General features: G+C 38.9%; 1 protein-coding gene across 1 annotated transcript in view; it reads right to left on the reverse strand.

Annotated features, from left to right (window-relative positions):
- Nucleotides 1-26,266, reverse strand: part of DNAH5 (dynein axonemal heavy chain 5) — a 328,461-nt gene that overhangs the window by 116,953 nt on the left and 185,242 nt on the right. Inside the window, exons 39-47 of the mRNA XM_063664667.1 lie at nucleotides 21,673-21,807; nucleotides 20,735-20,842; nucleotides 17,805-17,958; nucleotides 15,017-15,163; nucleotides 12,080-12,321; nucleotides 9,127-9,303; nucleotides 7,547-7,748; nucleotides 6,532-6,674; nucleotides 5,088-5,222 (exon numbers count right to left, since the gene is read on the reverse strand). Of these exons, the coding sequence (XP_063520737.1) occupies nucleotides 5,088-5,222; nucleotides 6,532-6,674; nucleotides 7,547-7,748; nucleotides 9,127-9,303; nucleotides 12,080-12,321; nucleotides 15,017-15,163; nucleotides 17,805-17,958; nucleotides 20,735-20,842; nucleotides 21,673-21,807 (1,443 nt within the window). The remainder of the gene's footprint in view (nucleotides 1-5,087; nucleotides 5,223-6,531; nucleotides 6,675-7,546; nucleotides 7,749-9,126; nucleotides 9,304-12,079; nucleotides 12,322-15,016; nucleotides 15,164-17,804; nucleotides 17,959-20,734; nucleotides 20,843-21,672; nucleotides 21,808-26,266) is intronic.

The raw sequence follows: 26,266 nt of genomic DNA on the forward strand, positions 1-26,266 counted from the left end.
GGAAACTAATCGGCTCCTCCTCCGGACTCCACAGTACAGCATTGAGATTCTGCCATAAGTAGCACTTATCTTGTCAACTACACTTGGTTATGCATATGTCTGTTTCCCCAACAAGACAAAGGGAGGAAAGCAACATTGGAAGGGGTATTGGAAGGATCATGTGCAGCTGAGGCGACGGTGCATTGCCTAGTTCTTAGGTACAACATTCATGCAATAATCTTTCTGAATGAGACACAGTGCAAAATCTGCACAACCTGCAAGGCCTTACATAACAGCTCTGACTAGGCTGAAAGTCAGGAAAAACGAACTAAACTACTGCTTCTCACATTTATCAACTCTATGATTTCATGTAAGCCACTTAATATTTCTGGGTATTATACAACCCAGAAATGAGAATGTGTATAGATATGTAAATCATGTGTACATACATAAATATGCATATGAATATGCATATATGCATTATGCATTAATGATATAATATATATGAAAGCAATTCTTGAGCTTGCTAGAGTATTATGCATTAATGATATAATATATATGAAAGCAATTCATGAGCTTAATGTAGTATAAAATGTAAAGCTATTTTATTATTTCTATGTGTAGCTCTATATGCTAGCACCTAAATCATTTTTCATGCATGTTACATACAATTAAATAGAAATATAAAATATACTTAATTTTAGGTTTTCATATATGTGCTATTAGCTAAAACATAAAAATGGAGAGTTATGCTTTTTATTAAGAAATCTACTGCCTAATAACATCTTCCCATTTTATTGTAATTCACTAAACCAAACGAAAATAGTCTTACATTAGGAAAGTTTAAAATGCTCAATAGTACATTGTAAAAAGTAAAATATGTCAAAAATCACATGAAAATACAATAATGCATACTGGAAGCTAAAAATAAAACAAGTGCACTAAGTGATAAACCAGCTCTTTAGATATTAACATAGATAAAGAAAGGTCATTGGAAGGAAGCATGTGGGTGCATGGCACAGCAGAGCACATGGACCCCGGTTTCCAGCTTAGGTTCTGCCACCAACTAAGTGAATTCAGACAATGCTTGAATCTCCTTCCACCCGAGCACATCAGTCTTAACCGTAAAACCTGATATTTTAAGAGAGCTTTATGATACAAATATACTTTCACATATTATCTCTTAGGAAACTAGTCTTCAAACTATGCTCTGAGGAGCCAAAAGGATTTTCTGCAAACACAGGGATCCCTTGCAGGAAGAAAAGATGAGGCTGGAATGTGCTTCAGGACCCCAGCTCCAATTCCACCACAGCAAATCCATGGTTACTTATTTTATAGATTAATCTACTACACAAGATGTCATTTGGAAAAGTGGTTCTGGGTCCAAAAAAAAACTGTGGAATTTCCTTCCAGTCTCTAGGAGTTTTATTTTTTTTTAAATAAAACCTATTGCTATGCAACCATTTGTAAGATAGTGGCTGTATTCAAAACACTTTATAATTATTTTTAGAAATCTTTCCAGAAATTATCTTAATTTTTGCTTTCTTCTTTTCACCTTTTTTGTATTGCTTAAATTTCTACTTCTATGTATGAATTACTTTCAAAAATAAAAAAAATTAAAACAATATTAGTTTGGGGGAAAAATGAGGAAACTTTCTTTAAAAACTGACTAAATTCCCTTAGCCAAAAAGTGGAGTGGACTGTATAATTTTTGTCCAAACTTTTGATAGTGGCAAAGGATGCTATTAATTATTAATCTGAGACAATGAAAGTAACCTGGATTGTCTGAGGCAAAAAGTGACAGTCCTCTCTACTGATGAAAGATGTGAAAGTTACATCACGATGGAAACAACCTGTCAAGTAACAGACATGTGCCCTTCATTGGACAGTGTGCCATCACGGTAACAGCTGAGAAATGGACAGTATCTATTTTCTCATCTACAATTTCAGTTTGGTTGGGATCCAGATACGTGGGAGACGCAGAGACAAATGCTCTGCTCCATCAGCCCTGTTTAGCATGAATGACTGAAAATTACAGTGAGAAAGTTAATTACAACAGTTCGGCTAATTGAAAGCTTTCTAAAACTAATGAGTCTTGCTTAATAGAAAGCCCTGATGCTCCACAGTCTCTGGCACTAAACAGAGTGGATGATCCTGTGATGCTTCTGAACAGAAAAAAGAAATAGTGACGTGTTAACTCCACCTTAACACTGAAGAACAGTGGGGAATCTGGCTAAAGCCATGTGTGTCAGATAATGGGAGCCTAAAGAATACTTCATTCTTCTTCTATTTATTATATTTGAATATGGTACCACTTCTAGAAATTTATTATATGGTTTATGAATTTGTATATCAAACAACAGGTTTTCTAGCTAACATATGGCTTTTTCCAGGAAATGAGTAAATATTTCATGTTAAAGAGACAGAAGCCACAGATCTTTAATACCTGGCAGAGATAAATGTCACAGAGTTGGTAACAAAAACGCAGTGACAAGGCCTTGTTGTATAATAAAAGATTGTACTGGCCTTTGTTCCTGGCTCCTGGGAGGGAGTCTTTAAACCCTGGAAATTTCCTGAGTGATAGAAAGGACCCTGTTCTTCACATGGGCCCCTCATAGCACTCATGCCAACCACTCATCACCAACCATGTGACGAGAAGGTTGAAGTTTTAAGTCACATGATATCAGTTGACCTGGGAGGGGAACTGATGGAGATTTGAGATCAGTCTTAAAGATCTTGGCTGGGCGCAGTGACCCACGCCTGTAATCCCAGCACTTTGAGAGGCCCAGGCGGGCAGATCATGAGGTCAAGAGATCGAGACCATCCTGGCCATCATGGTGAAATCCCATCTCTACTAAAAATACAAAAATTAGCGGGGTGTGGTAGCCCATGCCTATAGTCCCAGCTACTAAGGAGGCTGGGGCAGGAGAATCACTTGAACCCAGGAGGTGGAGGTTGCAGTGAGCCAAGATCATGCCACTGCACTCTAGCCTGGTGACAGAGCGAGGCTCCGTTTCAAAAAAAATAAAAAGATCTGAGTCTTGTCCTATGGCCAATGATGTAATCAAGTATGCCTATGTAATAAAACCCCAATAAAAACCCAGGACACCAAGGCTCAGGTGAGTGTCCAGGTTGGTGATAAACATGATATGCCTGGAAGGTAGCACATCCTGAGGACAGGAAAGGTTTGCATTTGAGTCCCTCCCAAACCTTGCCCTCTTTTTCTTTTGACTGACACTTATTTGTATCTTTGTAAGAAAGCTGTAATGATAAGCACAGCATTTCTCTGAGTTCTGTAAGTCATTCTAGTGAATTACGGAAACTGAGAGGGCTAAGGGAATGGCCTAATTTGTAGCCACTTGGTCAGAGGTATGGGTCTCTTGAGAATTCCTGAGCTTGTGGCTGGTGCCTGAGTGAGGGCAGTCTTGTGGGGACTCAGCCCTTAACTTCTGAAGTCTGCATTAGCTCTGCCATAGTTACAGTCAGAACTACATTGTAGGCCTAAAGAGTTGATACAGTCTCATGAAGTGTGGATCATTAGAAAATCACCCCACATAATGAAAAACTATCACACTCTGACCTGATTTTTTTAAAACCTTTATCCTCAAATAATGTTTTAATTATAACCTTTAAAGAGAATGTCCTCCTAAGGTAAAATTAACAAAAGCTCTTTAATTGTAAAATGGTATTAAAGGAACACATATAATGTTAGCATCTTGCCAGCCTAGGATAATTAAATGTGTCCTTTCCCAAACACGAAAATGCCACTGCTAAGTCACTGCAATTTGGGGTTGACCATCCATCCAGATCTGCCCACCCAGACACTATATGAATGGTATTTATTTGATAGAAAGATAGCCCATACTGGAAATTCCGTCTCCTCCAGAAGAGTATAATCAAGTTGACAGTCTTATTTAGAAGTTGAATCAATGACCTTAGTGTACTGGCACTCCACTGTCACCAATTAAATTAAGTGATAAAAAGTCGTGATTTAACCATGCCTTCAACAAGTTTCATTGCTCTGATATTTTCATTCCAACAGCTAAAGAACAACAAAGTTCATTAAAAGCAAAGTTCTTTGGATTTGCATTCCCCTAAAAATTTCCCTTCCATTTGCAATTTATGACATGTATCTTCTGGTGATATATTAATGTTCTAATAAAAATATGAGAGATAATTTGCAAATCACTGAAGCATGTACTGACATTTAGGATTTCCTCCTCAGTTTCAATAAGGTCTTGTACAATTTAGGACCAGGAGAAAAAGAACCATTTAAGCCACTGCAAATCTAGGTCATTCCTGGTGGTTTCATTGGGAAAAAAAAATAAACAATGCAAACTTGAGGGGTTTTTTTTCTCTCACACTTCTGTGATACATAGAGTAAAATATTTCACATCTAAGGGTCTAAGATTTTATACCTTGTTGCAATTGAGCATGGGAGTCAGGGTGGAATGTGAAGTCAGGGAACAAGAAGATTAAAGTGGCATTTTAGGAAATAAGGATTGGAAGGTATAAAAGCTAGACTGAAAGAGAATTCAACTTGAACCAATCATAGCTGGGGATTCTTCCATGCCAATAACCTGGTATGCAACCATGCAGAAGTGGATTACCTAGAGGTAAACAGGGAGCATGAAGATAAAGAAATAGACGTGAAATGCATTTCTTTTGGTACTCTAACAGCCTTTGAGACCTGAGCAAGAGGGACGCATTAAAGATGATTTCAAAGTGCCCAGCCTAAAAGAGTATTAGGAACACCTTCAGGCAAGCAGACTCTTGGGAAAGGAAGTAGGTTTAGGTGGGGAATAAATGATTTTCTTTCAGTTTTGGATTTTGCATGTTCACAATATTTTCTACATAGATACTTTAAACCGCATTGAGGCCTATAGCACTTTATATAAGCTTTTAATGTTTCCATAATTTAAGATGTTATATTCTAACTAGGGAAACTATTGCAGTTGAATAATTGAAAGAATGGAAGACGTACGTGGGTGGTTTATCATGGTTATGAAAATTCAGATGAGATTCAATTGAAGCAGAATAGCAGAGATTTGAGCCTCCAAAGTTTATCACAAACTTGGGCTTACTGAGCCATACCAAAGAGCCAGTACCTGGAACATCAGTGGGGTGGTTGCAGAAGAAAAATTCAGACTCTTGATCATGTGACATTCAGGATCATATTTTGACATAAACCCTTTAATTATTACTGTTTTGGCTGTTCCTTGTTCACCAATTAATAGCACAGCCTAAAATAGAGGGAATTGAAAAAAAAAAAGGAAATGAAATAAATGAGTGTGATGGGCTGAATTTGTCCCCCCAAAATTCATATGCTGAATCCTCAACCCCTAGTACCTTAAAATGTGATTCTATTTGGAGATAAGGTCTTTAAAGAGGTGACTAAGGTAAAATAAAGCTGTTGAATGAGCCCTAGTCCACTCTAACTGGTGTCCTTATAAGAAGAGGAAGTTTGTGGCCAGGCATGGTAGCTCACACCTGTAATCCCAGCACTTTGGGAGGCTGAGGTAGGCGGATCACCTGAGGTCAGGAGTTTGAGACCAGCCTGGCCAACATGGTGAAACCCCATCTGTACTAAAAATACAAAAATTAGCCAGGTGTGGTGGTGTGCACCTGTAATCCCAGCTACTCGGGAGGCTGAGGCAGGAGAATTGCTTGAACTCGAAAGGCAGAGGTAGCAGCAGTGAGCCCAGATTACACTATTGCACTCTAGCCTGGGTGACAGAGACTCCATCTCAAAAAAAAAAAAAAAAAACAGAAGAGGAAATTTGTATACACAAAGAAATGCCATGGGAAGACACAGTGAGAAGGCAGCCATCTACCAGCCAAGGAGAGGCGCCTCTGAAGAACCCAAGCCTGCCAACACCTTCATCCTGGACTTCCAGCCTCCAGAACAGAGAGAAAAGAAACTGCTGTTGTTTAGGCCACCTAGGCTGTGGTATCCGGTTATAGTAGCCCTAGCAAACTAGCTCAGTGATCAAAGCAGAAGGAATCCTTTGGGGAAAAGCAAGTCAAAATTTACTTTCTGTCAACTCATACATAAGAAATAATTACTTACTTGTGAATTAGAACTATTCAACTCATATTTTAGTGGGGAATAATAAAGGAATAGTAGGTTAGGTAACATTTTCGTGTATTCTAAACTGCAACATAAAACATTTTATAATAAATGCAGGATGCTTCATGTCAGCTGGGCGCGGTGGCTCACGCCTGTAATCCCAGCACTTTGGGAGGCTGAGGGGGGCGGATCACGAGGTCAGGAGATTGAGACCATCCTGGCTAACATGGCGAAACCCCGTCTCCACTAATAAATACCTGTAGTCCAAGCTACTCGGGAGGCTGAGGCAGGAGAATGGCGTGAACCCGGGAGGTGGAGCTTGCAGTGAGCCAAGATCACGCCACTGCACTCCAGCCTGGGCGACAGAGCGAAACTCCGTCTCAATAAATAACTAAATAAATAAATGAATAAATAAATAAATGCAGGATGCTTCATGTCTTCCTTTAAAATATGCTACTGTTAATAAAAATTAAAAGTCATACCTTGCCCTGTTTAGCAATGGTTTGAATTAGAAAGTCAGTCCTCACATTGTCAACATTTGGCACCAGAATAGAGCCATACTCTGGGGTGGTATCAGACGGATACAGGTATTCCTGGGTACGTGTGTTCCAGTGCGTCCATGTACCTGAGGTGAACAGAGGACATTTCCATCTCCATATTAATAATTCAACTCCGAACTGTAATGAGCAGACATCCTTGAAATCTTATGAGGTCACCTTCCAAATTTTCCCCATAAAATGAAGATCATTAAAATTAGAGATCTAAGTACACAAGTATGTGTTTGCTGAGTCAAAATGTCCCAAGGAACAATTTCAAGGTGGTAAACCTAGGAAATACTAGGAAGTATTTTGGAATTTTTTAAAAATATATATTAGTTTTCAATAGCATGAAGTATGTATAAAAATACAGAACAGAGTGAGAGTAGTATGTATCTAAAATCATTAATCACTTTCGAATGTCTAATCTCACACACTTTTCATTAGGCAAAAGATCCTAGGCCGATGCATATGTATATTAAATATTTAATACATTATTATATACCCATATATGTACTTCATTTTTTGTATAAATGTACTTTATATATTTATACATACACCAATAACCTTAAAGTATATATACATACAGAGATAAAGATATACAGCTATAGATACACACATATTTGGCAAAAATATCCTTTAAACTTTGTGACTTTTATATAAATTGCTGATTATACTGAACGAGTGACAGAAATGGATCTGATTTGGTTTCTTAAATGTTTCTTAATTCATTGAAAGTTTAGTGCACAATATATTTAACAAGAGGAAAATGTGCATTTGAAATACAAAGTAGATTTTTTAAAAAGAAACCACTGTTCACTTTCTTCACACACGAACATTTTCATATCTTACAGCCAATAATTTTAAATCTCATTTAGAAACAATATATATAGTGTAAATATTGGCCATGTAGGGAAGAACGGCCCCCATGGGTTCCGTCTGGACGGGCAGGTGTCCTCACCGTCGGGCGCCACGTAGTAGTCGAAGGCGGTGTCCCCGAGGCCCGCTGGTGGCGGCAGCTCCAGCGTCCCCGCGGGCCGAGAGCGCAGCCAGAGCTCCAGGCGGCGCCGTCCTTCCAGCTCCAGCGCCGCCCCCGCGCTCCACAGCAGCGCGAACACGAACAGCCGCCCCAGGTGAGCCCGGCTCACCTCCCCGCCTTGCTCCTGAGAAGGAAAGACACTTTTTTTTAATTACTTGACTCTCAAACCCAAACATTGCTCTAGGGTTTTAATGAAAACAGTAAACATAGAAACAAGACACTAGTTTTCCTCCAAGAACAAGGGAAAGGATGAATAAAACTGGAGAACAAATGAAGAACTGATCTCTGGGAATACCAAGCTGCCTTTAAAAATAATAGGGTTGGCCGGGCGCGGTGGCTCATGCCTGTACTCCCAGCACTTTGGGAGGCCGAGGCGGGCGGATCACGAGGTCAGGAGATCGAGACCATCCTGGCTAACATGGTGAAACCCTGTCTCTACTAAAAATACAAAAAAAAAAAAAAAAAAAAAAAAAATTAGCTGGGCGTGGTGGCAGGTGCCTGTAGTCCCAGCTACTCCGGAGGCTGAGGCAGGAGAATGGCGTGAACTCGGGAGGCGGAGCTTGCAGTGAGCCGAGATCGCGCTACTGCACTCCAGCCTGGGCGACAAAGCGAGACTCTGTCTCCAAAAAAAATAAAACAGGGTTTATCGCAGCACTGTTCACCACAGTCAAGACTTGGAGACAACGTAAGTGTCCATCAACAGATTAATGGATAAAGAAAAGTGCTACATACACACAAGGGAGTACTATTCAGCCATAAAAAAGAATGACAGCCTGTCATTTGAACAACATGAATGGAACTGGAGGTTATTATGTTAAGTTAAATAAGCCAGACGCAGGAAGACAAACTTGGTATATTTTCATGCATTTGTGGGAGCTACAAATTAAAACAATTGAAGTCATGGAGATAGAGTGGAAAGATGGTTACCAGAGGCTAAGAAGGGGAGTGGGGAGGGGGGAGGAAATGGGGATGATTAATGGGTGCAAAAATACACAGTGATTGCCGTCAGCAATAATTTGTTGTGCATTTTAGAGTAACTGAGGGAGTCCAATTGTAATGTTCATAAGACAAAGAAATGAAGAACGAGGTGATAGATACCCCATTCACCTTGATGTGGTTATTACACATAGCATACGGTATCAAAATATCTCATGTACCCCATAAATATATATACCTACTATGTACCCACAAAAAATAAAAATTAAAACACACACACAGTAATAATTTTAGGATACCTGTTGCATGACTTTGTTAGCCTGCAACTGAATTCCAAATCCATGGTTAGCTGTATTTTTTGTTAAAGGGATATGAAAAAATATGTATATATGTGGGATCCATGTTTGAAATATTCCCCTTCCCCAACAGCTCTAACCAAATCTAATTTCAAATATAGTACTCTCTGTACAGCATGGCTACATTAATAAGAGAGAAAATATAGTACTCTCTGCGCAGCATGGCTAAGTTGATAAGAGAGAATTTCTCTAGAAAGTTGAGCAATTTACCTTCAGAGGAATCAGGCCTTGGAGCATGTTAATGCTCTGCGTGATGACAAAGGCCTCCAGCACCTCCATCTTGTATTCTAAGTTCTGGATACAGAAGCGATACAAGTCCGGGAAAGACTCGGTGTACAGCTGACGAAGAATTTCTGCTTCTTGAGGTGAGCGTTTCTTAAGAAAACTCTGTCAGTTCACAGATAAGTGTATTCATGAAACTTATTAGCACACTAGGAAAATGGTCATTTGGGGACAAAAATTTTAAAAGTATCTGTTAATAATGATAATATCTAATGATTATACCACACACTCTTTTCCTGGCTTTGTTACAAACTCTTCCACGTATTAATTCATTTAATCTTCAAAACAACCCTACAAGGTAAGAACTGTTATTATCCTCCTTTTACACATGAGGAAACAGAGGCCCGGGAAGTGTAGGTAGCCTGCTCAGGAGCCTACTGCAAGCAGGAGGCAACGGCAGAATTCAGACCCAGAAAGCCTGGGCCCACATGTTCAGCTACTACACTATCCATATGCTCATAGATGGAGAAATAGTCTTCAACTCTTGATTAAAATATGCTGGGAGAAAATGAGAAGGCACATCTATGGAAATAACTCAGGGGGGAAAAGTAAAGAATAAAAGATGAACAAAGGAAATCCATACTCAGGTTTTTTTTTCTCTTTTTGAGACAGGATCTTACTCTGTCACTCAGGCTGGAATACAGTGGCATGATCTCGGTTCACTACAACCTCCGCCTCCCAGGCTCAGGTGATCCTCTGGCCTCAGCCCCCCAAGTAGCTGGGACCACAGGTGCATGCCATTACACCCAGCTAATTTTTGTAATTTTTGTCAAGACAGGGTTTTGCCATATTGCCCAGGCTAGTCTCAAAGTCCTTGCCTCGAGTAATCTGCCTGCCTTGGCCTCCTAAAGTGCTGGGATTACAGGCATGAGCCACTGTGCCTGGCCCCCAGATTTTTTTAATGGAAAACAAAGTTTTACTACAATTAGTTGTTTCTTTTTATTTCTTCTAATTTAATTAATAAACAATGTAGAAAAATATCAAGGATATTCATGAAAATAGAGAATTTAGTCATTTGAGAAACCTAGTATTAAGAAACTGCATCTCATAAATACCACTTAACACACAGCGTTTCCTTAAGATGAGGCAAGTTCTCTTAAGGTCAAGAGATCAGCTCATTCTTCACCTCAATATTCCAAGAAACAATTAGAGACTCTGAACAGAAGCAATAAAATGTTGATTCTGAATTATTCATGAGTTCATGAATTTACCATGATTCTACCTCGACAAAAACATAACACAGCACTTTTGAGTTGATGGAACCGAAAGACGACATTCACTAGGCAGGTAACCAGCTTGGCTCCCTGAAGCTGACAGATTGTCAGCAACACAACTTTTAAATTGCTCTGCCCTCTAATAACTCTCAGAGCTGGCTTTCCTGTTCTAAACATTTCCAATCTGATTCTTCATGAGTCTTGCTTTTCCTAACAATTTCCAAAAAAGAAAATGCATTATTTAAAACATATAGGATATTATGAGGTGGGTATAGCATTAACATAAAGGTCTTATTCAGTCTCAATATGGACAGACTATAGCAAAAGCTTATTTTATAAATAGCAAACTCATGCATTAGCTAGTATTCCTTAGCTAGTTGTATAAAAGTATTTTTCAAAAACCTTTTCAAAATTGAAGTATTTTAGAAAAATCACATATATACATTTTCACTTGTACTTTGCTGTACCTGTGGTTTCCAAGCCTGGCTATGTGAGAAAAAAAAAAATGTTGCGGCACTTAAAATAAAAAAAAAAACAATCCTGAGTTGCCTCCCAGAGATTCTAATTTGGTAAGATTGAAGTGTAACCCAATCATCTGTATTTTAAAGAATTGTCATTAGTGGTTACTTTTGCAAAGACAGGGTTGCAACCCTCTGCTTTTATTCTTCTTAATGGATGGATAATGTAATTGTGAAATCTGAAACCTTTACAACTATTTTTAGTGACACATTCAACTCTATGTCAACATCATTTTGCTATGTGATTCCCTCCTTCTTCACATCTTCATACCAAATCTAAAGCCTTTTGCAACAGAGTTGAGTCAATTCTGGAAAGACATTAGTAAAAAGTTAGGATATAACCATATAGAAATAAAAGTTTGAAAATGTAATGATATAATGTAAAATAAACATCTACTTTATTTAAATTAGGAATTCAAATGTTTTCAATCAAAATCATCTTCAAAAAACTTAGGTGATGAAAATAATCAATATAACCAACTACGTAAAACAAGATTTTTCATGTGGCTTATCTAATAAACATTCTGCCTTACATTATAATATTTATATAGCAAAATATCTAAGTATGCAAGGCATTTATTTATAATATAATTCTCATCAATATATTCTAGGATATATTGCCGGTAATAAAGTAATACTCCTGATTATGAATTGATGAGATATTATCTGAAATATTATTGCCAAGTTCAAATTTGGAACTAACGTTATAACTAATGAATCTCATAAAAATTCCTTATATGCAATTTTAATAAACTGACTCCAAGTTAATGTTCTAAGATGGTCCTCCTAAACTTTATAGGAATGTGTACCTTTCAAAAATATCATGAATCACCAGAGTGATCAAATTAAATTTAGTTATTCAGTCCTCAGACACAGTTTGGCAAGACTGCTGGTTCATACAGGCCTGGCAATTACTCTACAACCCAGAGGTTGGAAATCCCAGTTCAAAAGTGATTAGAAGAGTAATGAAGAAACATGTTAGGAGCAATCAGGGTTTGAACGTCCCAGTGCATTCAAGGTATCATCCATAAACATTAGCATAAAAATGCAATTACACTGCCATCTGCAGAAAAACTGGCACACACACTAGAAGACTGCTAAAGGATCTGTTTTCCTTTTTAATTATACAAAAGGAGGATTCAATTATACCTCAAGAATAGGACTCCAGTCAAGGACAGAAGAGCTCATGAAAACCATTCCATTTCTTGACACCGTGGCAGGAGAAGCATTGTCAATGTTATGAGGCTCGAAAACAATCTTGCAGTTTGGAGCCATGGGAATCCGATCACCATTGGCAAGGGTTAGAGTTTTGTTATCATCCAAAACAGAATTCAGATTTTCAATCCAGATGGCATCTACTGGACCATCAAGAATTATCCAGATATGTTCCCCTAGAATATCCCACCAAAGGGAGAAAAAAAATACATACACACATGCAATGCATGTACACGTAAGTTTAAAATAGCTTGAAGAAGTACTATATTCGATGTAATTTTCATTAATTTTTCAATACAGTTTTGCTCCAAATGATCACCTTGTTTTATTACAAAGGATCTTCAAAGATCTTTATATAGCAGTCAAGGCCCATAATTAAATCAAAAAGTAGTTTGTTTATTGGACAAATATTCATTGAGCACCTTGCATATGTCACTGTTCTAGGGGCTGAGGATATTGTGGTAAATGAGATGATGTCCTGCTTTTGCAGAGCTTACATTCTAAGGAGTAGAGATGACAAGCAAACAAATAAAAGTTTAACATACAAAAAAACTAAGTAGAATGAGGGCATGGGGCATGTTTTAGATAAGGTGGTCGATAAGATATTCCAGGAAGAGAATGAAGTGATGTAAAGATCTAGAGGTAGAATATTCCAGACAGCAAGAACAGAAAGTGCTAAGCCCCTGAAGCAGGTACAGGCTTAGTGTAATACAATGGACTGAATGTTTGTGTTCCCCTAAAATATCCTCGTGAACGAGATTAGTGCCCTTATAAAGAGACCTCAGAGAACTCCCTTGCCCTTCTGCAACATGGGGTAGAGTAAGAAATCAGCAGACTGCAACCATGAAGAAAGCCCTCCCCAGAACCCAACCATGCTGGCTCCCTGATCTCAGACTTCCAGCCTCTGGAACTATGAGAAGTGACTGTCTATTGTTTATAAGCCACCCAGTCTCTAGCATCCCAAACTAAGGTGATCACGTTCCAGGAACAGTAAGAAGTTGAACCTGAATGGCAAAAAGAGGAGGAAGGGGAGAGGTATATGAGGGCAGTGGGAAAGACAGAGCTATGGAACCCATTCTGGTTTGCACCTAAGTCTAAGGCATCCAATAGAGATCCTCGTAGAGTTGCTGAGTTGGGAATTCAGGAGAGAGGTCAGGGCTGGAGATTAAAATGTGAAAGTCACCAGTTTAGAGATGGGATTTAAAGCTGTGGGACTGGGTAAGTTTCTTCTAGATAAGTGTGGAGAGAGAAGAGGGCTGAAGACGAGGCTCTGTAACCCTTAGGCTTCTGGCATGGTCTCCCGTGTTTGCTCCCCTTTCTTCTAGACTTCTCAAGGAAGCAGAAGTGGAAAAAGAGCTAGCAGGATGAGGAATCCCTGCAGCCCAGGGAAGGAAGGGTTTCAAGAAGGCAGGCGATCAACTGTGCCAAATGCTCCTGAGGGCAGTACCAGACTGAGAACTGGCAATTTGTATTTGACAAACTGGAGGTCAGGGGTGTCCTTGTTACAGCAATTTCAGAGGAGCACTGGGCACGAAACCTGACAGCAGTCACACGAGGAGATACTTGGAGATAGAGAAAATGACAGACATCAGCAGAATGCTCAAGAAGAACGTCATTGTAAATTTAGGTATTTGATTTAATAGTAGCATTCCTCTTGATTTCTCAACTACTCCCTTCTCTTACTCACCAACACCATGACCTGCCTTGTGGTTCTAAATTTTCTTTGCTATGCAACAACTGTAGGATAGTCTATTTCAAATAAAATGCTTTGAAAATCCTAATCAAGTTCATTCAACTAGCAATTCAAGTAAAATGGTGATCTAATCACCAGAGTCACTTTGAAAGAAAAAGCATATGTTGCCTTTATTTTATGTGGAAAGAAGGGGAAAAAAAACTCTCTGAACTCTTGTTCTTTTAAGTCACATTTGGTCACTGGGTCTGTGTTTACAGTGGATTACTGGAACAAATTAGAAATAAAATTTGCTTTCTTTCCAATAGAACAAAAACAATTTCTAATATGAGCACTTTTTTAAATGAAGCATTTTCATTTCTCTTTCGACAATTTATATTAGTGTTATTAAATGAGAACTTCAATGGTACTACTTTAAACATTTTTCAGAAGGACACTGTTGCCCGAAGGGTAAACCCAGGAAGCCCAAATATCTCCTCCTTCTCCTGCTTCTTTCTCTCTGCAATCGTATTCACTGTGCCTTTGCCTACTCACTCAGGAGTGAGGAAATCAAATGAGAAGAAAGCTGATGTCACCTCTTCCCTCCGAGTTTATATTCTGAGAACACTGGATTCAATTTACAAAGTCCATAAGTGAGGGACTATTCAGACTGAACTACTAGCCTTTAATGAGTTTGTTTAAACAACCAAACACCAATGTCCATCTACACAGAATAATTTATTAGTTCAATGTAGACTTCATTTTTGCTATATACAATTTTCTCTCCCAAATAACCCATTTTCTCTGTGATTTTATAGAGAAATCAATTCTTTAAAAATAGGCTGTACTTAAATGAGAGCAACATTGGTAAAATATTCAGTGAAAATAGTTAAGGTAAAATCACTTTATTCAATACCATCAATTTTCCTTAACAGCTTTTTCCATCTATTTTATTCTAAGATATCACAGGGATACAGACATATTTTTTTAGAAAATATTATTTCATAAAAGGGAGCATTTTAAATACTGTAATCAATAATTTCATTATTTCAACATTCACAAATATCATACTGATTTATGATTTCTTAGTCTTGGCTAAGATATGATACGGCAAATACAGTTGTTCTACTAATTCCGTATAGCCTCCAAGGACTTTATCTAGAAGTATATGTCAAAAATAATCCTTGTAATTTATCTTCTACCTTTCTTTGCTCTTAATGTTTTCCTCCAAAGCGTAGAAAATATCCCATCAGTCCAGTCATTTGTGGCAACATCCAGCCGACCAAACATCTGTGGGGCAGTAATCGCTTTGGGATTCATCCTCATTTCCCGGTGTGGTTTTCCACAATCTATACCAAGTAAATCCAAATTTTAGACATCTCAGATGGGAAGTGAACCATCATTAAGCAACATTGCACTAATTTGTGGTGTACTGTCAGCAGGTGCTCAAAATATGAAAACTGCAGAACTACATTGAAAATATGTCTTACTGCATTCTAAGTTACCATAATTAGCTTCATTATACTTTATTGACTAAAGCACTTTTTTATCTTCTTTAGAGAAAATTGCATATTGTTTAGGGGTGAAAAAAAGATACCATGCTGGAATTTATGAAGGTACTAATATAATCTGGAAGCTCTCTAAATTTCATGGCTCAAAAAAAATCTTTGGTTTAAGCTACACTAGATTAAATCTTGTACCTGAAGTATCACCTAGAAGATGCTTCATTTGCTCCATTATCAGCTTTGATTTCTGATATGTTTTCTTGCTCACCTTGAAAACGATAAGCTAAATGAATTTTGCATGAATCAAGGACTTTCTTTTGTGACCAAGAAATGTATTCAAGAAATGTATTCAAATCTTTCAAACCCTAAGCTGACTCTTCAATGGGCTGGAATTCTGTGCATAAGGGACTGTGGTTAATGAGCAGAAGAGTGAACAATAAGGTTTAAAGTATAAAATTATAAAAATGGGCCAGGCGCGGTGGCTCATGCCTGTAATCCCAGCACTTTGGGGGGCCGAGGCGGGCAGATCACGAGGTCAGGAGTTCGAGACCAGCCTGGCCAACATGGTGAAACCCCGTGTCTACTAAAAATACAAAAATTAGCCAGGCATGGCGGAAGTGCCAAAGCACTTCCTTGGGTATATCATGTTCTCTCCAATCCCTCCTACTGGCACAGGCTCTTTTTTCTGCTGAAAACATTTTTTATCAATCTGGCACTCAACCCTCAAGCCTTGGATGAAGTAGCACCTGGTCTGTATGCCTTTCTATAATTCCTTAGAGGATTTTCTGATCTCCTTGGCATCTACTCACAGGATACTTGTCCCAACCTTCCTTATAGCAATTCTCTGTTGAGTTACAATTATCTCTATGTCTATGTCCTGCTTCTAATACAGAACCCGACAGATCTTCAAAGTATGGAATATTAAAGACACTTGATGAGATATATGCTAAATCAGGGAACAAATAATATGCGTCAGCCTTCCACTTCTTCAGCAGAAGTTCAATTATCTTCTCAATCTTTTGGATTATTAGCGTTTTCAGTGAGAAACAATGTGTTCTTTAAGTTAGATGAATGTTTACTACTAAAACCAAAACCAAGTTCATAAACAGCAAATAGTCTAATGATTAATTCATCTTTGCAAGGAGCTTCTCCAGAATCAGTGATGCCATACAGATTACATAATTTAGACATACCATACATAATGTATCTATATTGTTTAATATTTAGTACTCATTTTGTTTGAGTCATTGTACCACGTGCATTTAAAGTTTATTGTTAACAGAAGGCAGCTTCATCACTGCAACAAAAATATTATTGAGAAAAATTTGAGAGGAAGAACAAAATCATTTAAAAAACATAAAAATCCCAAAACAGAATCTTAATAGCATACATGAAAAACCACGTGATAAGTCCTGCAGGTTGAAGTGCTCCGTTTTGGTAGAGGTAGGTGTTAGCTGAGAACACACTGTATCTCAGTCTGAGGACTGCCTGGTAGAGTCCTGACAGAATTCACTTCCTCCAATAACTGAGGAAACAAAGACCAAATCCAACACCTGCAGGGTCCCACAGTAAATACTGGCAATCCTCAACAACCACCAACAATGTACCAGTGTTGCATCAGTAGCAGTGCACTGAGGTTCTGGGAACTGCCTGAAAGCCCACCCAGGTACCTCTTTGCTGGATGGGCTTTCAGTCAGCTCCTGGAACCTCAATGCACTGCTATATATTTTGCATTCCAACCACCAAGGCTCTGTGACATTTTGGAATGTCTACGGGATACCAATATTTTTAGAAAGAGAGTCATCGATGTCTGATCAGAACCAGAGAATACAAAAATAATCACGAACATAGTAATGTCCATTATCCTTAGATGACTTTAGATGTAAGGTTTAGGGACATCTGGAAATGAAATGCATTTATTTAACTTCACTAAAATAAATCTGATTCCAAATAGGAAGGTAATTTATGATTGGGATTGGGATGACTTCAGCATATAGAACATAAGAACATAAGAGTTGGGTTTGGAATTATTTTCTATTTATTGGGAGATAGTGTGCTGTATTTTGTATTTAATGGGAAATGGCATGGTATGTTGGGAAAACCGGGCTTTTTTTAAGCATGCCCTGACCTTAACTCTGAGTCCTATCACTTACCATCTTTGTGACCTTGGGTGTTTTTGAATTTGAGCCTTGATTTTTATACAAAATGGGGATAATAACCACCTCTCAAGATCATTGTGAAAATCAAATTACATAACATATGTAAAACATACAGTGCAGTGCATAAAGTCACCTAAAATGTTTTTTTCTGTCTGGTTCATTAATGTAATATGTTATCTCTAAAATGTTCCCAATAATTAATAAAGCAGTATTTCCTCCTATAAAAATATATTATTGTATCTGCTTGTGTATCCCTCTTGGGCATTCAAATGTATCACCACTATTTAAATGGACCACCCCAGACATTGACCTTGGCTGCCCCATACCTGTCATGGCTCTCATCAAGGTGTGGATGCAGGTGGTCTTCCCAGCCCCACTGGGCCCCAGAGTCATCATCCCATGCCGCACCCTCTGCGTTTCGAATAGCTGGATGACCTTCAGTTTCCAAGGAGGATGGTTGATTAAACCAGCTTCTTCAACCTGAAAACATAAGAGAATCCACACACTGAAACACAATGACGGCCAGACACAGTGGCTCATGCTTGTAATCCCAAAAATTTGGGAGGCCGAGGCGGGCAGATCACAAGGTCAGGAGTTCAAAACCAGCCAGGCCAACATGGTGAAACCCAGTCTCTACTAAAATTATACAAAAATTAGCCAGGCATGGTGGCGGGCACCTGTAGTCCCAGCTACTTGGGAGGCTGAGGCAGGAGAATTGCTTGAACCCGGGAGGCAGAGGTTGCAGTGAGCCGAGATTGCACCACTGCACTCCAGCCTGGGCAACAGAGCAAGACTCTGTCTCAAAAAAAAAAAAAAAAAAAACAAACACATCAATGACAATCTCAATTTACCATTGTGCTACAAAAAAATACACAGACATAGGGAGGAAGGAGGAGGATTTACTTTTTAATGAGTACACAGTTTCAATTTGGGATGATAAAAAAGGTTCTGAAGATGGATGGTGGTGACAACAGTTGTTCAACAATGTAAGTGTGCTTAATTCTTCTTAAAAATGATTAAAATGTAAATTTTATGTTGTATTTTTACCATAATAAAAAATATATTACACGAAAAATACATATTTACATAGACAAAAATCTGGCTGAATGTAATGAAGATGTTATCCCAAGCTAATAAGAAATATCCGCATTTATCTTTGGGAATTGAAAACATTTATATAAATATTCTATTGAATGAACATCTGAGGAGCAACTTAAAAATAAAGACTCAAACAGCAAAATGTATTTTAAGTGTTTAATTTAAAAGGTGATACTTATAACTAGAAAAATGGATAGCATACTATGTTGATTGAAATTCCATATAAATTTCAAGCTGTCTTTATATGTCCACTGCAGAGTTTCTATCTATCAATGCATGTATGGAAGTTACTCTGTGCCAAATATTATTCTAAGATCAATCTTTATGATAACATGATGGAAATCTTTATAATAACATGATGGAAGGGATGATATCAACATCTTCCTTTTACAGATAAGGAAATTGAAGCAGAGTGATTAAGCAATTTGCCCAAGATGATCAGCTTGTGAAACTATGGAATGCGGATTTAAGCCCAAGAAGTTCAAAACCACAGTCCATGCACTTAATCGTCATGCTATGCTTGAACTCACAGTACATAATGATTTCAATTTTACTTAAATAATTTTTTATAATAATCATGTATCACTTTATGCTATGATTTGCTCTTCAGATTTTTATGTGCTACAAATTACTAACGTAAGTCATCATATTAATTAATTACTTAATGCTTAGCTTTTTTACATTTTTATATTTTTTTTAGAGATAGAGTCTCATTTCTGTCACCCCATGTTGGAATGCAGTGGCGTGATCACAGCTCACTGCAGCCTCAAAGTCCCAGGCTCAGGTGATCCTCCTGCCTCAGCTGCGTGAGTAGTTGGGACTATAGACATGCACCACTGTACCAGGCTAATTTTTTAATTTATTCGTAGAGATAAGGTCTCGCTATGTTGCTCAGGCTGGCCTCAAGCAATCCCCCAACCTTGGGCTATCAAAGCACTGGGACTATTGGCGTGAGCCACCATGCCTGGCCCAATACTTAATTTTAGGTAGTGTTAAAATTAGTTTAGCCAAAAGATGAAGAAACCACTTGCAGACAAATTATCACTCTTACCTCATCAGGAAATTCAGACATTTATATACTACATTTTCAAAGCAAAATATACACTAAGTACTGCTACATTTGATTTCCTTTTTTTGTTTTTGTTTTGTTTTGTTTTGTTTGTTTTTGAGACAGTCTCCCTCTGTCACTCAGGCTAGAGTACAGTGATGCAATCACTGCTCACTGCAGCCTCGGCCTCCCAGGCTCAAGTGACCCTCCCACCTCAGCATCCAGAGTAGATGGGACTATAGGCACATGCCACCATGTCCAACTAATTTTTTGGATTTTTGGTAGAGACAGGGTTTCACCATGTTGCCCAGGCTGGTCTCAAACTCCTGGGCTCAAGTGATCCACTCACCTTGGCCTCCCAGAGTGCAGGGATTACAGGCATGAGCCACCACACCCGGCCACATTTGACTTTTATTACAAATATTTTCAAGGAATTGAAGTGCAATTTATAAATTTGAGCTAATCACCACTTCCATAAAACATTTTTTTCCAAACTCTTCTTCATATAAAAAGAAATTGAGGTATAAGGTTTACATGATTAATTTCCATTCCTAGGAAGACTATAAAAAGTTAAAGCTGCACCAAGTACCATGGGAAGTCCAGACACATCATGATATACATAGTGTGGTGGGTTCCCCTACCTCACCCACTGTATCCCACCCCCAGAGTCTGAGCAAGAAGCCACAAGTACTGAGGAAAGAGAAGCCATGAGATCACTGCAAATAACACGCAGAGGCAGGCGACACAGCAAACACCAGGGCAGAACCAAGCTCAGCCAAGCTCCAGAGAGGCAGCCAGATGAGCCCCATCCACCCCCTGCTGACCAATCACATTTCATTTCTGCATCTGCTATGGAATGCTTTCCACCAATAACCAGGCTACTTGCACATGACTAGCTGGACATGTGGCTGTGCAATGGTAGGAGACCCAGGGCAGCGGGAGTTTGACCCATGGTGTGCATTGGCCTCCCTTAAGACAGCAGTGTTAGCCTCACTGTTGTTATTTTTGCTGCTCAGAGTGCATAGGTTGGAGCCACAGCAGCCCCACTTTATTCCCATTAAATTCAGATGAAATAGACACCAGCCCTCGATGCCCTGTGAAGCATATTACCTGTCTACTAATTGCTGCTTCCAGTTCAGGGTAACCTGCCTTGTCCAGAAGAATATTTGGAAAGAGATCTTCAATCAAACTCAAAAACAAGGGTTCATCCTCATCAATCTAAAAAGGAAAAGAATGGGAAATCAGAACAATTATTCTGGTATAAACATAGCAATACGCAGATAAACTGGAAATGCCCAACACAGTCCAGGTTATTGCAATGTAACCACTAACAAATAACATATCACCTTTATTGAAGTTAAAAAACATTTTCCTCATCTTTCCCATAAATTAAAAAAAAAATAAAGAGGAAAAGAACAGGGAGAAAGGAAAGAAATGGAAGGAAAGACAATACTGTCTATGTGACAATCTTTCCATAAAATAGTCAGTTTTGGGGGATACCATATAGTCTACAATTTCTCATTTAAACTTAAAAGAATTTTTAAATTAGAAATTAATAGCAGGTTTGTGAATTGGAATTTGGTATATACTTTTAATTTAAAATAAAAATCTATCGTTTTGTCACCCTTTACATAGATCCATGGATAGTGGGCATTGATTATCAGTCTCTATTGTGAAATAATAGTGTGAAACTATCACACACTTGTAGAATTTACACATCATTTCCTACCAGGCTCTACCAGACTCCAAAGGTGAGATTTTAGTTCTAAAACACAAAAATGATTCAAGGTATTTGGCATCTTAACGTGTATTTTTTTAAATCCATTTCAATTCTATTGGAATAGGCACATTTTAGAGTGGATAGGAGTCATTACCCAAAAAAATGTCTGAAAAAGTATAATTTAAAGTGATGCTCTCCAGCACTTTATCTGACAATTAGGCATTTTAAATGAGCAAAATATTTAAATAAATATTTTGAAGTCTCATGTATGGGCAGTTAGTTGAACTGATATTCAAGTAGGTGGAACATTTCCATCTGTGAGTCTTACCAGTTTAGAAAGATTCATGTCCCGTAGTACACGCATGACAATCGTGGACTCCGTATCCATTGGATTGGCTCTTTTTGCTGCTCCCAAAGTCCGAAGAACTGAGAGAATGTTACGCAGGCCAAAGTCATAATGAACCTGGAGAATGTGAGATACATTGGACTTATTTTCAACATTAAAATACTTGCAGAAGCCATATGAATCTGACAGAAATTATATTCACAATAATGAATAAATGCTGATTTTCCTTCAGAAAATGCATACACACAGTGGGGTAAAATATTTCTATATAGATATACTTTTTGAGCAAATAGGGAATATCCCAAAGAGTCCTCCCATGTGCCGTCATTAGCTTAAGCCCTTAGATCAGAACTAGCTGCTACAGCTTGGCAGGGAAAAGGAATAAATTTCTTCTTGGAATACAGACATCCCTTTGAGCTTACTCTTAATCAGTCATACATAAGGAAATTTGCTGATATCTCTAAAGTTAAAATTCAGAATCAGAATTAAACTGGGACTGCACTCATGACTGTCATATACATAGAGATATATATGCCTTTTTCATGATAAGTCAGAAGACAGGAGAATCAGGGAGGAAAAACGCAGCTGCACTTCAGGATTACCTGAAGGAAGAAGGATAAGGACAAATTAGAAAGCCAAGCCCCCAGCTTTGTCATTCCCTTACTAAATATTTATAAAAGCTCAATTATGTCAAATTTCAGCATATATAAAGGGAATAATCAAAATTTAATTATCCAATCATTGTGAAAAACAGTAAGGTGGTTCCTCAAAACATTAAAAATGGAACGATATGATCCAGCACTCCCAATTCTGGGTATATAGCCAAAAGAATTGAAAGAATGGGCCAGGCACAGTGGCTCACACCCATAATCCCAGCATTTTGGGAGACCAAGTAGGGCAGATCACTTAAGGCCAGGAGTTTGAGACCAGCCTGGACAACATGATGAAACCCCATCTCTACCAAAAAATTACAAAAATTAACCAAGTGTGATGGTGTGCATCTGTGATCCCAGCTACTCAGGAGGCTGAGGCATGAGAATCACTTAAACCCAGGAAGCAGAGGTTGCAGTGAGCCGAGATTGCACCTGCACTCCAGCCTGGGCAACAGAGCAAGACTCTGTCTCGCAAAAATAAATAAATAAATAAATAAAAGCACGGTCTCAAAGAGGTATCAGCATATCCATGTTCATAGCAGCACCATTCATGATAGCCAAGAGGTGCAAGCAACCCAAATGTCCATTGACAGATGAATGGATAAACAAAATGTGGTATATACATATAACAGAATATTATTTAGCCATAAAAAGAAAGGACATCCTGTCACATGCTAAAGCATGAATGAACCTTGAGGACATTACACTAAGTAAAATATGCCAGTCACAAGAAATCAAATATTATATGATTTCATTTATATGAACTATTGGCAATAGTCAAATTCATAGAAACAGAAAGTAGAATGATAGTTACCAGCGGCTAAGGGAAGAGAAAAAGAGAAGTTGTTGTTTAGTGGGCACAGAGTTTCAGTTTTTCAAGATGAAAAAGTTACAGAGATCTATTTCACAATATTGTGAATATATTTAATATTATTGAACTGTACACTTAAAATGGTTAAGATAGTAAATTTAATTTTATATACTTTTACCACAAAAAAAAGATGTATAGGAAAAAATTACAGTTATCTGCTAAGGTAATTGGGAGCAGTATGCCTCACTTAAGACTAGTCATTTGGAAGATGGAGCACATAAAAATATTCAAATTGAGTTTCCACCTTCAGGGAATTTAAATTCTAATAAAGATAATAAAATAGAAATGTGAATAAACTTGTATAAAAGTAACAATGACTAAAAGTGTTGGTGAGTAAAATTAATCATGGGAAACTTCCTATCAGAGGATGCAGTTAAATCTGTGGGCATGAAGGGAAAGTCACAGAATGTTCACCAAGAGATCAGTATGAGTCCAACTATTTTGCACACATTGATTTATTGCATTTCACAATGACCTTGTGAACATGGGTGGTAGGAGTGAGGGAAGCAGTGAAGTGGTAGTGAAGATAAGAGCAGGAGCCAGTGATGTGGGAAGTTTTTTCCATTCAAGAAACAGCATGGAAAAAATATTTATTTGAAAGATAAGTGATATGGTTTGGCTGTGTCCCCACCCAAATCTCGTCCTGAATTGTAATGCCCATAATCCCCATGTGTCATGGGAGGGACCAGGTGGAGGTAATTGAATCATGGGGGTGGCTACCTCATGCTGTTCTCATAATAGTAAGCGAGTTCTCATAAGATCTGATGGTTTTATAAGGGGCTTTTCCCCCTCTTCACTCAGCACTTCTCCTTCCTGATGCCACATGAAGCAGAACGTGTTTGCTTCCCCTTCTGCCATAATTGTAAGCTTCCTGAGGCCTTCCCAGCCATGCTGAAGTGTGATTCAATTAAACTTCTTTCCTTTATAAATTGCCCAGTCTCAGGTATGTCTTTATTAGTAACAGGAGAACAGACTAGTAAATGGGTGCCACATAGAGTGGGGTGCTACTATAAAGATACCTGAAAATGTGGAAGCGACTTTGGAACTGGGTAACAGTCAGAGGTTGGAACAGTTTGGATGGCTCAGAAGAAGACAGTAAAATGTGGGAAAGTTTGGAACTTCCTAGAGACTTAGAGGGCTCAGAAGACAAGAAGATATGAAAATTTTGCAACTTCCTATAGACTTGTTGAATGGCTTTGAGCAAAACACTAAGAGTTATATGGACAATGATTTCCAGCTGAGGTGGTCTCAGATAAAGATGGGGAACTTGTTGGGAACTGGAGTGAAGGTCACTGTTGCTATACAAAGAGACTGGCGGCATTTTGCCCCTGCCCCAGACATCTGTGAAACTGAACTTGAGAGAAATGATTTAGGGTATCTGGTGGAAGAAATTTCTAAGCAGCAAAGCTTTCAAGAGGAAGCAGAGCATAAAAGTTTTGAAAATTTGTGCCTGATGATGCAATGCAAAGGAAAACCCCATTTTCTGGGGAGAAATTAAGCCAGCTGCATAAATTTGCATAAGTAATGAGGATTTGAATGTTAATCACCAAGACAATGGAGAAAATGTCTCCAGAGCATGTTAGAGACTTTCATGGCAGCCCCTCCCCATCACAGGCCCAGAAGCCTAAGAGGAAAAATGGTTTCCTGGGCCAGGTCCAGGGTTCCCCTGCTGTGTGTAGGCATGAGACCTGGTGCCCTGCATCCCAGCCACTCCAGGTGAGGCTAAAAGGAGCCAGCATATAGCTCAGGCCATTGCTTCAAAGGGTGCAAGCCCCAAGCTTTGGCAGCTTCCACATGGTGCTGGGCCTGCAGGTGTGCAGAAGACAAGAATTGAGGTTTGGGAACCTCCACCTAGATTTCAGAGGATGTATGCAAACACCAAGATGTCCAGGCAGAAGTTTCCTGCATGGGTGGAGCCCTCATGGAGACCCTCTGCTAGAGCAGTGCAGAAGGGAAATGTGGGATTGGAGCCCCCACACAGAGTCCCCACTGAGACACTGCCTAGTGGAGCTGTGAGAAAAGGGCCACCATCCTTCAGATGCCAGAATGGTAGATCCACTGACAGCTTGTACTGTGCACCTAGAAAAGCCACAGACACTCAACATCAGGCCATGAAAGCAGCCAGGAGAGGGGCTGTACCCTGCAAAGCCACAGGGGTGGAGCTGCCCAAAGCTTTAGGAGCCCACCTCTTTCATCAGCAGGACCTGGATGTGAGACATGGAGTCAAAGCAGATCATTTTGGAAATTTAAGGTTTAATTACTGCCTTATTGAATTTTGGACTTGCATGGGGCCTGTAGCCTCTTTGTTTTGGCCAATTTGTCCCATTTGGAACAGGTGTATTTACCCAGTGCCTGTACTCCCATTGTATCTAGGGAGTAAATAACTTGCTTTTGATTTTACAGGCTCATAGGTAGAAGGGACTTGCCTTGTCTCAGATAAGACTTTGACTTAGATTTTTGAGTTAATGCTGGAATGAGTTAAGACTTTGGGGGACTGTTGGAAGGGCATGACTGTATTGTGAATTGTGAGGACATGATATCTTGAAGGGGCCAGGGGCAGAATGATAATGATTTAGCTGTGTTCCCACCCAAATCTCATCCCGAACTGTAGTTCCCATAATCCTCACATGTCACTGGACGATCCCAGTGAAAGGTAATTTAATCATGAGGGCAGTTACCCTCACGCTGCTCTCATGATAGTGAGTTCTCATGAGATCTGATGGTTTTATAAGGGGCTTTTCCCCCTCTTCACTTGGCACTTCTCCTTCCTGCCACCATGCGAAGAGGATGTGTTTGCTTCCCCTTCCACCATGATTGCAAGTTTCCTGAGGCCTTCCCAGCCATGCTGAAGTGTGATTCAATTAAACCTCTTTCCTTTATAAATTACCCAGTCTCAGGTATGTCTTTATTAGCAGCATAAGAACAGACTAATACAATAAGAATGAGTGAGTAAGGGCTCCAATAAGCAGAAGAAACCAAGAATGTTGGAGACAAAATGTTAGGGTCAGACTAACCAGAAAGGCTCAATGGCCAGAGCCGGAAGAGTCTGTGT

Source organism: Pongo pygmaeus, chromosome 4, assembly GCF_028885625.2.
Source record: "Pongo pygmaeus isolate AG05252 chromosome 4, NHGRI_mPonPyg2-v2.0_pri, whole genome shotgun sequence".
In the NCBI taxonomy this organism is placed as follows: domain Eukaryota; kingdom Metazoa; phylum Chordata; class Mammalia; order Primates; family Hominidae; genus Pongo; species Pongo pygmaeus.